General features: G+C 27.3%; 1 protein-coding gene across 1 annotated transcript in view; it reads left to right on the forward strand.

The window, feature by feature from the left end:
• Positions 1-575, forward strand: part of LOC101496493 (uncharacterized) — a 2,961-nt gene extending 2,386 nt beyond the window's left edge. Inside the window, exons 3-4 of the mRNA XM_073365481.1 lie at positions 6-212; positions 471-575. Coding sequence (XP_073221582.1) covers positions 6-212; positions 471-575 — 312 coding nt within the window. The remainder of the gene's footprint in view (positions 1-5; positions 213-470) is intronic.
• Positions 576-15,621: the final 15,046 nt, after the last annotated feature.

Genomic DNA, 15,621 nt, shown 5'->3' on the forward strand with positions numbered 1-15,621 from the left:
AAGAGGTATGGTCTGGATTCAAACCGAATTTGAGTCATTTGCGCGTTTTCGGTTCGGTAGCATTTCAACATATTACGGGACAGCTTCGAAAGAAGCTTGATGACAAGAGTGAAATGATGTTGCTTGTCGGATATCATCCTACCGGAGGCTACAAGTTGTTTGATGTGAGTAGCAAGAAGATCGTAATTAGTCGAGATGTGATCGTGGATGAGGTACGACAGTTTGACAGTAGAAAAACTGCCATATCAGCTCAGGAAATCGATTTGCCAATCGATTTATGCCACAAAAATCGACATCCTGGAGCTACTGGTGAAGTGCCAATCAATTCACAAATCGATTTTCTGTAGAAAAATCAGAATTTTGCTTCTGGAGAGGTGGAAATCGATTTACCAATCGATTGTCAGTAGGAAAATCAACATGTTGGAGCCTCTGGAGAGCTGGAAATCGATTTGCCAATCGATTTTCTGCAGGAAAATCAGAATTTTCAGCCTGCTGAAGGTGCTCTACAACAACCTTTCAGAACCGAAACAGGTGAATCAAGTAGACGACCAACAAGGCGAAGAGGATTGCCTTAAGGACTCCGTGATTGTGAATTGTTCCAAGATAGCGAGATCAACAATAAGGGTGATCTTATTCATTTCGCTCTAATGGTTGAACCCGAACCGGTTAATATGGAGGAGGAATTAAGCGATCCAAAGTGGGTGTGTGCTATGAAGGAAGAGCTGGAATCAATTGAAAGGAACAATACATGGATGTTGGTTGACTTACCGAAAGATAAAAAGGCTATTGGTGTGAAATGGATCTACAAAGTGAAAGCGAATCCGAAAGGTGAAATAATCAAGCATAAAGCTCAATTAGTTGCAAAGGGATTTTTGCAAAAGGAATGGATAGATTTTGATGAAGTGTTCGCACCGGTAGCAAGACATGAAACCATCCGGTTAGTTGTTGCGATAACTAATAACAACAGCTGGCCGTTATATCAAATGGACGTCAAATCGGCATTTTTGAATGGTCCACTTGATGAGGAGGTCTATGTTGGACATCCACCTGGTTTTGTGATTAAAAATCAAGAGGCAATGGTCTACAAGTTAAGGAAGGCACTCTATGGTTTGAAGCAAGCGCCAAGAGCTTGGAACAAACGCATAGATGGTTTTCTTATAGACATTGGTTTCAAGAAGTGCGTATCCGAACATGGTGTTTATGTGAAGTCGGATGCAAGCGAAGGAGTAATCATACTTTGTCTTTATGTGGACGATTTATTGATTACGGACAGCTGTGAAAGTTACATTTCAAAGTTCAAAGAAGAGCTTATGAGGGAGTTTGAAATGACTGATCTTGGCACAATGAAATACTTCTTAGGCATAGAATTCCAAAAGACAAAGTTGGGACTGCTCATGCATCAAAAGAGGTATACAATGGAGATCTTGAAGAGGTGTGATATGGAGCATTGCAATGTTGCCACAACACCAGCCGAGACACGTTTGCAGCTGTCCAAGAGTGAAGATGAGCAAGATGTGGATCCTACTCAATATCGGAGATTGATAGGATCATTGTGTTACTTGTGCAATACGCGGCCAGATTTAGCGTTTAGTGTCGATATTGCAAGTAGGTTCATGGAGAGGCCAAAGGTATCACACTTGGCAGCAGTTAAAAGGATACTTAGATATGTGAAAGGTACTCTTGGCTGTGGAATTTTATTTCCTGCAAGTGACATGGGCAAAAGTTGTGAATTACTCGGATACACCGACTCCAATTGGTGCGGAGATAAGGACGATCGGAAATCAACGGCCGGTTATGTTTTTATGTTCGGAGGGGCACCAATCTCTTGGTGTTCTAAAAAGGAGCCGGTGGTTGCTCTATCTTCTTGCGAGGCAGGGTATATCGCAGCTTCGTTATGTGCATGCCAAGCTGTGTGGCTAGTGAACCTGCTGCGTGAGCTGGACAGCAACACGAGATGAGCTGTTCTGCTGTTGATGGACAATGTTTCAGCCATCAACCTTGCTAAGAATCCCATAGCACATGGGAGGAGCAAGCATATTGAGATGAGGTTTCATTATTTGAGGGAACTAGTGAGTTCCGGACAGTTACGTTTGGGGTATTGCAAAAGTGAATAACAAGTTGCAGATTTGTTGACGAAATGCATTACGAATGAGGTTTTCAACAAACTTGTGATGAAGCTAGGCATGAAGAATGTGGAGCATTTGAATTAAGGTGGTGTATTGGAAGTTAAATATAATTCAAATGTTGTTGTTTTGGGCCAAATTAATTTGGTTCCACATTGTATCCCATATAAATACTTTGTATAGTTTTAAAAACTAATGTCATTTTGATATACTAATGAAAATCAGAAAATAACTCTCTTCCATAATCTCTCTCTTTTCTCCATCATTTTCTAAAACACCACAATTTTCAATTATCAATTTTCACCATTGATTCACCCTCTATTTTTGATAGTGTTCCAACATTCAAGTTGTGGTCCTTCTAGTTTTTTGTTTTTATTTTTATTTTTTATAACAAATTATAAATTGTTCGTTTAATTGATTATGGACTAACATTCCATTTCACTTTTGTTTTAATCTCTCCCTTTTAATGAAAAAAGACATATGGAGTTGATGAAAAGTTTGTCCTTTATTTCAATATCAAAAGATAAAAATAATTTTAATAAAATCAAGGTAGGAGTTTCATCAATTATTTTTAAATATAATTAAATAGGTTTGTTGTGAAGATACTAAAAAAAAACATAAGAGAAAGAGGATTAAATTGTCTTCACCGTTTTAAATTTTTATAAAAGTAATTTTGTTTTTAGTAAAACTTCAATTTTATAGAAAAAAAAAATTTACGAAAAAAATCATATTTGAGTTATAGAATATAAAAAGTTAATTATTTCACCCACTATTTTGACAAATAGATACAATTAGTTTTACAGGTTTAATTTTTTTATAATTATGAATCAAATTTAGTATCCCGAAGTTTATAACACTTACATATTATGCACTCCCAGCAACTTACATTAGACTTCAATGGTCTTCACAAAATTAATTAAAATCAAGTAAAAAATGTGAAAAATCCCGTAAAAATCAAATTCGACTTTTACATAACAAAATTTTATTTTCATGAAGCATGATATTGCCTTTTATAAAACCATATTTTATAACAAATAGAGAGTGTACACTTACAAACTATATTTATTACATAATTATGAATCAAACTTAAGACTTTGAGAATTACAAAACTCACACGGCATGCATATCAACCATTTGTTTAGGTATTATAGACACCTTCTTTTTATCACACATTTGTATATATTTTATTATTTTATATGTTATTAATTTAAATATTATGAGTTTATTTATAATTTTATTCTTTTTAATTTTAACTACTTTTAAGATGATTGTTTTTTATCACATTTTTATATACTTTATTATTTTATATTATTAATTTAAATATTATGAATTTATTTATTATTTTATCCTTTTCAATTTTAACTACTTTAAGATGATTGTTCTCAAGTCCAAAAAACAAAAATTGCATTTAATTATTACTACTAGAAATATGCGTTTTTGCAGAAAAATTATGAAGATTTTGTTGATATGAAGGATTTTTCTGCCAAAATAAATTTACAGGTAAATTTTAAGAAAACTTTATAATAAAATAAATTATAATTTTACATTTAAAACACTTGATTATTTGAATAAAAAATGTTTCACTCTAATAAATCACAATCCGAATCCCACACTTTCTCAACGATTTATGAAAATGAATCCTCACACCCGAAAAATAAATTAAACACAAACAAATACATAAATCAGAAATAAATTGCTATATAATTAATCATTTTTAAGGAGTTGTCCAATCTCATATAGTATGTTTTATTAAAATTATCATTCCCTCCTATGTGATCTCTATTCTGGCATATGATAGAATGATCATGTAGTATGAGTAGAACATTTAAATATTTGGCTTAATTGGAATTTTGGTCCCTCTATTTTAGCTGAATCGCGAAAGTAGTCTCTCCATTTTGTTTCTCCCCAATTTTGGTCTCTCAAACAGAATTTTAGTCCAAAACTTGATGAAATTTCATTTTTTAAAGCTGTACTACACCATTTATAATCATATATTTTAGGTACAATTGTTGCAAATGAGATCTTGAGGCATGATGTGACTTAAATAAATGCAAAAAAAATGAAATTTCATCAAGTTTTGAACTAAAATTCTGTTTGAGGGACCAAAACTGGGGAGAAACAAAATGGGGGGACTACTTTCGCAATTCAGCTAAAATAAGGGGACTAAAACTGCAATTAAGCCTAAATATTTTAATGTGATAAGGTTTTTAAATAGGCTTTCAGGTCATGCCAGACTTTTTAAAAGGCCAGGTCATGCCAGAAAAAAAAGTCAACGGTAGGTCGTAGGCCAGACTTGGGCCTAAAAAGTTAATCGTAAGCTAGACTCATGCCTTTCAAAGTCTGGTCTGACCTGACCTATTCCCACCCCTATAGACATGCAAGAACAAGATTTCTAAAATATTATATTTAGTTAAAAGGCAGACATCATGCCACATAATAACTCTTTTAGGTCTATTAAGTTGGCCTATTTAAATAACCACAAATAATTTAATATTATAACTATTATATTAAATTTTGATTTTTTTTTTGTTAGATATTCAACTTTTAGTAATTTACAAATATTAGCTTTATTTAGTTTTTGAAATATTTAAATATTTTATTAGAAAATAGAATTGAAGTAGAATGTGTATAAAGTCATATTCTTCAAAATGTCATGTTAAATATCAAAATAGAACTTAATTTTATTGATAACTCGTTAATCTTATTAAAAATATATATGTTTGATTACTTATTCAAAAATATTAAAATGAAATAGACATTTAAGCAAGCTTACAGAATATACCAAACTTCTAGGTTTGATTGGTTGAATATTATGTAATGTTGTTGAGCATTGTTTTAAAAAACAAGTTAATATTTATCACTAATATATGAAGAAACAAATATTTTTATTCATACATACAAAAAATGCGAGATAAATAATTGTCACTAATAAACATAAAAATGTAAATATTAAATATTTGTTATTGATAAAAAAACTATAAGATAAATATTTATCAATGATATATAAAAAAACTGAATATATATGCATAAAAAATACGAGATAAATATTTGTTACTGATACATTAAAAAAACACAAGATAAATATTAAAAAATATGAAATATATATTTATCATTGATAAATATTTCAAAAAAAACATCAAAGAAATATTTATCATAAATGAGATTGTTTGTTTGAAATTTATTTCATTTCGTGTATTAGGCATTTTGCTCTTCAGATTTTTCGTCAAAATATAAACTCTTATATACTATAAATTTATTTAATAGGAAAAGTATGGTGTTCATGTGTCGCATCGTATTTTGAGTTTTAATTTACCTATATGTTTAGTTTCAAAATGTACATGCTATAATTAAAATGAATGAATATAATTATGACAAATTTAATCTGATATCAAATATACACTGTGGTTAGTTCTTGGTTTCCAATGCTACTTTAACATGGAAATAAGAAAACTATAATTTCATACTATTGATAGACTTGCATTTTCAAACTTACAAGTATTTTTTATTAGATTAATTATTTGTCACATATAAATAATAAAAGATGTTACAAATGTTGAGACAAAATCTCTCAAATGATTTTAATGATAACAAAATTACTTAAGAGATTATGATTATGGTTAATGACTAACATGTGCTCTTGAGTGTGTTCATATAAGATAATAGGTTATTAATCATTAAGGCAAAAAGAAGGAAAATATAATTTTGGCCTGAGGATGGAAAACCACGAGATGATGGCATATGATCAAGAACACCTCGTGAGGATGGGCTGCAAAGTGGAAAATCTCTAGATCTGCCCAAGTTATGTCCTCACCAGTATAAATGTTTTTATTCATTAAAGAAATATATAACTAAGTCAAAGAAATAGTATTTGAAATAAAAGTTAGAAGGCCAAAAGGAAAAAGACAAGAATAGCTAGATCTAAATCTGTGAGGATGGCAGAATAGGCTGAGGATGGACCAGCTATGTTGAAAGCAACCCATCAAGCATGTGCAAAAGCTAAAATCAGATCATTTATTGGGCTTGCACGTTTTAATACATGAAGAAGTCAAGTTAACAAAAGGCAACTTGAAACAAGCCAAAAATGGAAGATCACATGTTGCTGCCAGATCTGATCATCGGACTGAGTATGACAGTCCTATGTCATAGGGTGGCTTTTTCTCTCTTGTCAACATCACCTCAAAAGGTGAAATCAACCTAGACCTTAAAGTCTTCGAAAAATGCAGCTCACATGGTCAAAGAAACAGCCTTGCATTCTGATTAAAGAGAAAAAGCAAGGACATGTCAAGATCAAAGCTGTGATGCGTGAGGATGGGTTCTGCCTGGCCTAACAAGCTGAATGACAGTTCTGTAATTATGATGAAAAACCTTGGATCCTTTGAAAAATGATTTCCAACGGTCATCAAGGGCTTGGATCTCTATAAAATGCAAACAAGCTCTCCATTGGAAAAGATCAAGCATCTTAAAGCTTTCAAGAAGCAAATCACATCATCTCTTCTTACTTTCTTTGATCCTACACTATATCTTTGTATATCCTTTGAGAAAGTATTAAGTATCAATCACTCTCATTCTACTTTGTAATTTCCTAGTGAGTGAAGCTTGGAAATATTTGAAAATTGATTGTAAGATTGGTGAAGCTTGATAATACACAGTTTGTAATCATCCTCGGGTTGAGGATCGATCTGTTTGAAAGTTAGTGAAATCTCACAAGGGTGTGAGGACTGGACGTAGCCATCTTTAGGTGAACCAGTATAAAATTGTGTGTCTGTCTCTCATATTCTGCTCCTACTCTTTTGCTCAACTTAGATCTAACGATTTGAAAAATTTCATCCTCAGCGAGAGGATAGTTTTTAAAAACACTTAAAATTTATTTTTAACAGCAAAATCCTTATTCAACCCCCCCTTCTAGTGATATTTAGCTACATCAACAAATATTTATCAATTATAAATATATATAAAAAAAAATAATGGACAAATATTTGTAAATGATAAATATTAAAAATCGTGAGATAAACATATATAATTTATGCATAAAAAATACGATATAAATATTTGTTATTGGTACATTAAAAAAACACAAGATAAATATTAAAAAATATAAAATATATATTTATCATTGATAAATATTTAAAAAAAGCATCAAAGAAATATTTATCATAAATGAGATTGTTTGTTTGAAGTTTGTTTCATTTCGTGTATTAGGCATTTTGTTCTTCAGATTTTTCATCAAAATACAAACTCTTATATACTATAAATTTATTTAACATGACAAGTATGATGTTCATGAGTCGAATCGTATTTTGAGTTTTAATTTACCTATATGTTTAGTATCAAAATGTACATGCTATAATTAAAATGAATGAATATAATTATGACAAATTGAATGAATATAATTATGACAAATTTAATCTGATATCAAATATACACCGTGGTTAGTTCTTGGTTCCCAATGCTACTTTAACATGGAAATAAGAAAACTATAATTTCGTACTATTGATAGACTTGCATTTTCAAACTTACATGTATTTTTTATTAGATTAATTATTCAATTAATGAATTTTTAATCCTAGATTATTATGTGGTAATGAAGTAGTTCACCATTAAGAATTCTAAAAATATGTAATTCATAATCATCTCTTAATACATATATATGTTATAATCCGTATCTATAATTTTAATTATTCTATTGAAATATAATAATTGATATCAAAATTTACCTGTCTATATTATCTCATGTGAATCTTAAAAATATGTAAAAATATGTCGTTCTTTTAATACTTAAATATATTATATGTATCTGTGATTTTTTACTCCCATTTTAGATTCCTATGAATAAGTTTGAAAGTTCTGAAACAAACACTCCATAACAATTAGATAAGACTATTTTTGAAGGTGACATTTAACATACACATCCATATAATTTGTGTCTACCGGCTACATTTCGTTAGCTTATTTTTTACATGAAGCTCCACATTTATTTGGCTATAGTACACAAAACTAAACCTTGAATCTTATGAAGCCCTAAAATCTCAAACTAAAAATATTTCTACACTTGAGTGGCTTTTCAAATTAATTCAGAATTTTCTTAATATAACTGATGGCAATCAATTAAAGAATATAAACATATCACTCTTTATTGTTACCGGTTGCTTGCTTGCAAAATTTTATTTTACACCAAAATTTTATTTTATGCCAAAATTTCATTTCAATTTCTAAATTGGGTGGATGGTTATCGAAATAATATTGGGGCTTATAATTGTTGTTGTCGCGAGACCATATTTAATAAAACTTAAATTGAAAACTAATAGAAAGATTATGTTTGTTTTTGAATTTTGATAAATAAATAAATAAAAATGAGTACGAATAATATCATTTCCTATAATGTGAGAATCATACACTATTTTTCAAACAATAAATTTTCAAGATCTGAATCTATAAAAAAAATTATAAAAAAAAAACTTTGTAAATTCTCTCTTGTAATAATAATAATTATTATTTTATTCTATAAAATGTTATAATTGTAAAATTACTTTTGGCTCCATTTTGTTAATTTTAACACCAAATATTATACACATAACTTGTAATCATAAATTGTATGTTGTCTTGTTGTTATTAAATGTTCATTTGTGAAATAAAATTAAAGATAATTTTATGAGCAATATTTAAAGAATTTAAAGTTGTATATCATTCTTACAATATATCATTAAAGTTAATTTTGTTGATTTTACTGTAGTCTTTTATTCTCTTATAATGATTTATTCGTGGTTTAAAATCCATTTAAGGTGACCTTGAGATGTGACTTTTAAAATCCACTTAGTAGATGATCGCATCCTTAAAATGGGACCACTCACAAAAAAAATTAATCATTTACTTAGTCGCATTCCGGAGATACGACCTCCTGAAATGTAAAAAAAAAAAATAGAGCAATTTGATGTATTTATTTTTAATTGTGGTATTTTGGTTAAATTTTTTTAAAAAGATGATATATTGATAAAAAAAAATGAAAAAATAATAATAAAAAACCGTTTGTCAATATATATAATGGAATGAGTTACTAACCTACCACCACTTGTTTTTCCAGGAAGAATGATAATATACGAAGTGTAATCAGTTATTTTTTAGTTATAACTTCCTAATGTATGCCTTTTAAAATAAAGGGGAATATAAATCCCTAGATGTATTTTTTTAATTAAAAAATGGTATTTTGTTTATTTAAATCGATATAAATTATATCAATTAAGAATAATACAATTTAAATTTAATAAAATTAGAAATATGAATTTATGAATAAAATTACAACATCTAAGTGAATAACATAAAATAGTTCTTTATCTACAAATGTAACAAATCCTATAAATATAATAAAATTGAGGTGTTCGAAACATGCATTCGAATATGTAATGTTGAATACACTAAAGTCATTGATTGAATTTGCGCTAAATCAAAGTTGACATCTCAATTTGGATAAAAAAAACACCACAATAAGACAACAACAGAAAACTAAAACCACATCGCAACAAGTCAAAAAACCAAAACAACGTGCATTATAACGACAAAATCACGAGAAAAAAAATTCTAAAAAAGAAAACTAAATATGTGAAAAAATCACTTATTTAATTAAAAGAGAATAGATAAAACGATTTACATTAGTGTTTCTAACAAAAAAAAAAACTAACTTTAAAACACCACTCTTAAATAAATAAAAAGTATAACCAATCAGTGGTGAATCTTGACAAGTTTTATTCAGGGGGTCAACATAAAAAAATTATGCATAATTGTTCATACGGTCCCTTAACTTAATTTTAGATAAAACTTCAGTCATTTATCTTTTTTTTCCTCCACAATTTGGTCCTTTATTTAATTTTAAGTAAACAATTTGATCTTTTATGTTTTAAAATGTTATTATTTCTTTTACAAAATTCATCAAAATTTTCAAACAAAACTCATAAAATTAATTATCATCTTCAATATAATACAAATTTCATCAAATTTATAATTCAAATCTTCAAATAAACTTATATTTTCATTCTTTATATTTCTGAATTTTTGTAATAAAATTAAATAAAAGAACAAATCGGAAAGGAAAAAAAAATACAAAGAACTGAAGTGTTATCTAAAATTAAGTTAAAGGGCTGCATGAACAAGTGTGTCAATAAATTATATATAAAATAGTTTTAATAAATTTTTCATAGTTGATTTTAGTGTAGTGGTAATTTTAATTATTAGATATATTAAAATACCTAATTCAAATTCAAGTATTTACAATTTTATCAAATAAACTACTATATTTATAATAAAAATAACAAAAATCACTATCATTGAAAGTTGAACAATAAACTTAAGATTTATAAAAATCTATAAAAACATTCGTTACTATTAAATCATTCCTCAATTTGATATTATTAGCAACATATTAATTATATATATCATATATTGTAGATAAATATTATCATAGATATATTTATTTTTATCAAATAAAAAGATTTAAAGTTGGTTGTAGCATTCCCAGTTATAACTAAACTAAGCTCTGCCCCAAAACCAATAGAGATATCATTCTACAAAATGTCATCCGTGTCACGCACGCGCGTGTATACATGAGTGGTGCATAGTAGAAAGATAATAGATGAAGTCTAAAAAATATACAAAACTACCCCGATTTTTAAATTTTACATAAAACCTTCATGAACAATATGTCAACGTTAACGACAAATCTAGTCACTACTGAAAAAAAGAATCATATTTAGGGTAATTTAAAACAAGAGTCAGAAGCTTGAGAATTTAAATTTCAAAATGAATCTTGCCAAAGACAAGAATTTAACAAGAAACACGTAATAACAAATTAAAAATCGGTATTTGTAGTAAGTGGAATTAGGTAAGTGAATAGTACTACTATTAGTCATAGTAATTCCTTGGGTCATACACAAGTCCAAAAAGATTGAAAATTGATTTGAAAAGATAGAATCAGGAAGCTGTAAAAATCCCATCCATATCCCACTCCCCATTCCGCCGACTACATATTTAAATACTACCTAAACAATAAATATAATATTTAAAGTTAAATAAAGATTTATTCTCTCTAAATTTTATTATTTTATTTTTAATATTTACAAAAATTCATCAATTTTAATTCTTTAAAAAAATTCTCTTTATTTTTTTCTTAATTTTAAATCAATTATTGTATATTTTTTATAGGATTAATTGTAATTTTGGTCCTTCTATTATTACTAATTTACAAAATTTGTCTCTCTATTTTAAAATTTGACAGTTTAAGCCACTCTTTTATATTTTTGAACTAACAAAACGATAATTTGACATGTTTTATAATGACGTGACATACAATTTTACAATATAAAATCATCTAGATGCATTAATTATTCATATATAATTAATTAAATTAAAAACATAAAAAAAATTCAAGTTGAAATTTAAATTTTAACGACGTTTTATTCCAACTTCACAAGTATTAATCATTCTACATCATCCTATTATTTAAATATATCGTGCTATTATTTTATAGTTAAAAAATCAAAAGAAGAAATTAAAACTGTCGATTTGAGAATCAATTTTGTTATTCAGTAAAAATAAAATGACTGAGATTGCAATTAACCTTTTTAAATAATTATATTTTAGTAATATTTAAGACACCTTTAACCAATTTTGTACAAAACATTACATTTTAAAAAATAAGAAATTAAATATAAATTTTAAACCTTTTATGTTTAAAAAGTTATATTCAATTTATTATTGGTTAAAAAATACTGAATTTTTATATGATTTTTTTTTATAATGTATCAAGTATTAATGTGAAAAGTTATTTAAAAAAATACAAGATAGTTGGTATATATAAAATCAAGGGCAAAAATTAAAAGTAATTTTTTTAAGAGATTAAAAGTTAATGAAAGGTTTTATAATAATTAAAAAGAAAATAATAAAATTTTATAAGGACTAAAAATTTATCTCATTCTAATATATATTACTCAACCAATTTTTAAATTTAAGATGAAAAATATAAGAAAATATAAACTTATGAAGAATATTGACTAACCTATTATCGGAAAAATGAGGAGACTATGTCCCTTACGAATTTATAAAATGAAATTCAATATGTCTTTGAAGTCCCTTAATCTCATCAAATAACACATAACTATAAAATTACACATAACTATAAAATGAAAATTTTAATTCGGATATGCACAATAAAGATTTTTGAAGGAATGTGATGTGGAAGAAGAATAATGATCAAATTACATATATAATTTAAAAATAAATTTATATTCAGTAATTAGTAGGACGCATCTGAAATTTTTTATCAATGACGATTATATACATCATATATTCGTTCATAACTTTGTATATTGAGAAATTTTCTAAAAGATAATTATGTTTAAGAAACTATAAATGAGAGATATTATGCTGAGTAGAAAATTGCCTTGCAAAATCATATTATAGATAATGAATAACTTTTTTCATAAGAGATTACTAAAGCCAGTAAAAAGAACACGCATATGAAAGGTTAGTTATACAATACCTATTCACAGCGTAAAAAACATATTAATTTACAAAAATAATATTTTTGTGTTTTCTTTTTTATAATGTTTATTGTTGGATCTGTTTTGGTGACAACTGCTGCAAGACTTTAATAGTGAAGTTGTTGATGAAGATTATATGTAGCAAATTCCAAAGCGTGTTGTTACACTAGCCTTTAGGTTCGATTCGCCCCCACCAATCGGATGCAAATGAGATAAGCAGCGAATCCCCTTCAGGGTACTTTGAAAACCTTGATATGATTTGCACTATCACACCAAGAATATCTTTCAATATGTTACAAAATAATGTAACCTATTCTTTTCTCATGCATTAGAAAAGAATAAGTTGACTTAGTATATGAGAATGAGTGAAAGAAAATGGATGGCAAATACTTGAATTCGTTGTTTGCATTCTGTCCAAAGTGACCATATTTATAGGAAAAATAATGTCACTTGAGAAAAATTGCAATTCTTGGTTCTGCCACTGTTTACGAAGGGCTATATACATTTAACGTTCAATTAATTACTGAAGCATTGCACTGGTCTGGTGGCAAAACAATGCCTTTGTTTCGCGAGCAGGGAATTTTTCCAAAAAGAAGGCAATACACGGATTCAAACTCAAGATCCCATGTTAGGAAAGAATAAACACAACCACCAAACCAACATCAATATCATGCTATGTATAACAAATTATACATACATATATTATCCAATATTTTGGAAATATCTCACATTTATATTTATGTCCATTAACTTTTTACTTTTTTTTTTAATTGAATTTATTTTTATCTAAAAAGAAATAGTATATAACTTTTTAAATTTAATTACAATTTTGCTTCCCCTATTTTAGTTGAATAACAAAAATAATTCATCCATTTTATTTCTCTCTATTTTTGATATCTCAAACATAATTTTGATCCAAAAACTGATATTAATTACATGTGAATTAATTACATTTTATTATTATTCCAAATTTGTAAAATAAATTTCCTATTTTTAAAAACACATTTCCTATTATAAAAAAAAAATAAAAAAATAAAAAACACATACATTCTTATTCTAATATCTAATTCATTGAGAACTCAAGAACACGAGTTCATAAACGGGAATCCTGTAAACATAACCTTAATCCTATTCCATCTTGTTTTTCTTCAATTCACGATTCATATTGTTTCTTCACATCTTTCAATTTCTCATTCATTGTGTTTTTCTATATATCGTTTCTCACAAACACATAAAGAATAGAAAACAGAGAAAGAAAAAACAAACCACTATCAGTGGACTGTGTCGATCCAACATCACTGTGAGGGTAAACACCAAAACTCTGTATGTGAGAGTGAAATCCATCAATTTTTTAACAAGTTACTATCATATGCATATTTCAATTCCCGTCATGAACCATGCCTTATTGAAAATGTTTATTCACTTTTGACTAAGTTATAATTTATTATCATAAATCTCATGTACAGTTGTTGCACAATGAGATCTTGAAGTATTGTGTGACTTAAATAAGCACAAATCAATTACCTTCATGTGGTGAATCACCCTTCTGTAGATGGTGGAGGTAGGTTACATGGAATGAGACATGAATGGTGGTTTAGATCTTGCAAGATTAACTCCACAAGAAGGAGGAATACAATTAGGATTAGGGTCTCTAAACTAGAAAATGTGTAATAAAATAGAAAATTAAATGATTAATTAAAATAGAAAATATGTTTTTTACAAATTTAGAATAATAATGAAATGTAATTAATCACATGGAATCTTCCACATATTAAAAAAATGACACTTCATCAAATTTTGGATTAAAATTATGTTTGGAAACCAAAACTGAGGAGAAATAAAATGGGGGAATTATTTTTGTGATTCAGCTAAAATAGAGGTACTAAAAATGCAATTAACTCAATTTTTTATTTTGATATAATATAGATAAAATATTTTCTACGATATCTTAACTTAATTTTAAGTAACAATTCAGTTATCTGTAATTTTTTTTATTTGATCATTTATGTCTTAAAATATCAATAATGTTATTTGTTTATTTAAAAAAAATCCATCATAATATTCCAACAAAACTCATAAAATTAATAATTATCTACAGTAAAATATATATTTTCATCAAATTCATAACTTAAATCTTAAAATAAAATGATATTTTAATTTCCAACAACAACAACACATAAAATTCATCAAATAGACAACTCATATTTTAAAATTTAATTTAGAGAATGATAGAAAGAAAAAGAAAATATTATCTTAATAATTTGAAGATGAAATTTTAAAGTGTGACTTTTTTATTTGATGTTGATGAAGATAAATAGATGAGTTTATTTAAAAATTTGATTTAATTAATATATGAGTTTTTTGAATTTAATAATAATTTTTTGAATTTTGTTTAAAAATAATGATGAATTTTTTAAATTTTTATAAAAAAATATTATTAATACTTTAAAATATAAAAGATTAAATAGAATAATAATGAAATTAAATTAAAAATTAAAAAATATTTTGTTTGTAATATATTACTATGAGAAAAAAATAACTCTTGCCGCCTAATTAATTTAAGTTTAAAATAGTTATGAATTAGTAGTGTTTATTTAATATTTTTGAAAAAATATTGAATTTAGTGAGAGGGTAGACAAGTGGCAGATGGGTTGCATGCAAGGACAAATGTCTCACCACTGGGCCATTTGTTCCAGTTGTTTTGCAATTTTCAGAAATCTTCCCTTCTCTTTCATTTTCCACCAATCTTCCCTTCTCTTTCATTTTCCACCAATACTTTATTTTTTATTTTATTTTTGAACTGTCTTAAAGGAACCCTGAAACCTTAATAAAAGCAACTTGTCTTCCACATTCTACACTAGACCACTCCTCTGCATCTTTTTTATTTTTACACACTCTTCTCTTCTTTCTTTTATTTATTTTTTATTTGGGTATTTTCTATTTGTATTTGGTGGGTCCCTTAGCCTGCAAAA

Source organism: Cicer arietinum, chromosome 2 (genome assembly GCF_000331145.2).
Source record: "Cicer arietinum cultivar CDC Frontier isolate Library 1 chromosome 2, Cicar.CDCFrontier_v2.0, whole genome shotgun sequence".
Classification (NCBI taxonomy): domain Eukaryota; kingdom Viridiplantae; phylum Streptophyta; class Magnoliopsida; order Fabales; family Fabaceae; genus Cicer; species Cicer arietinum.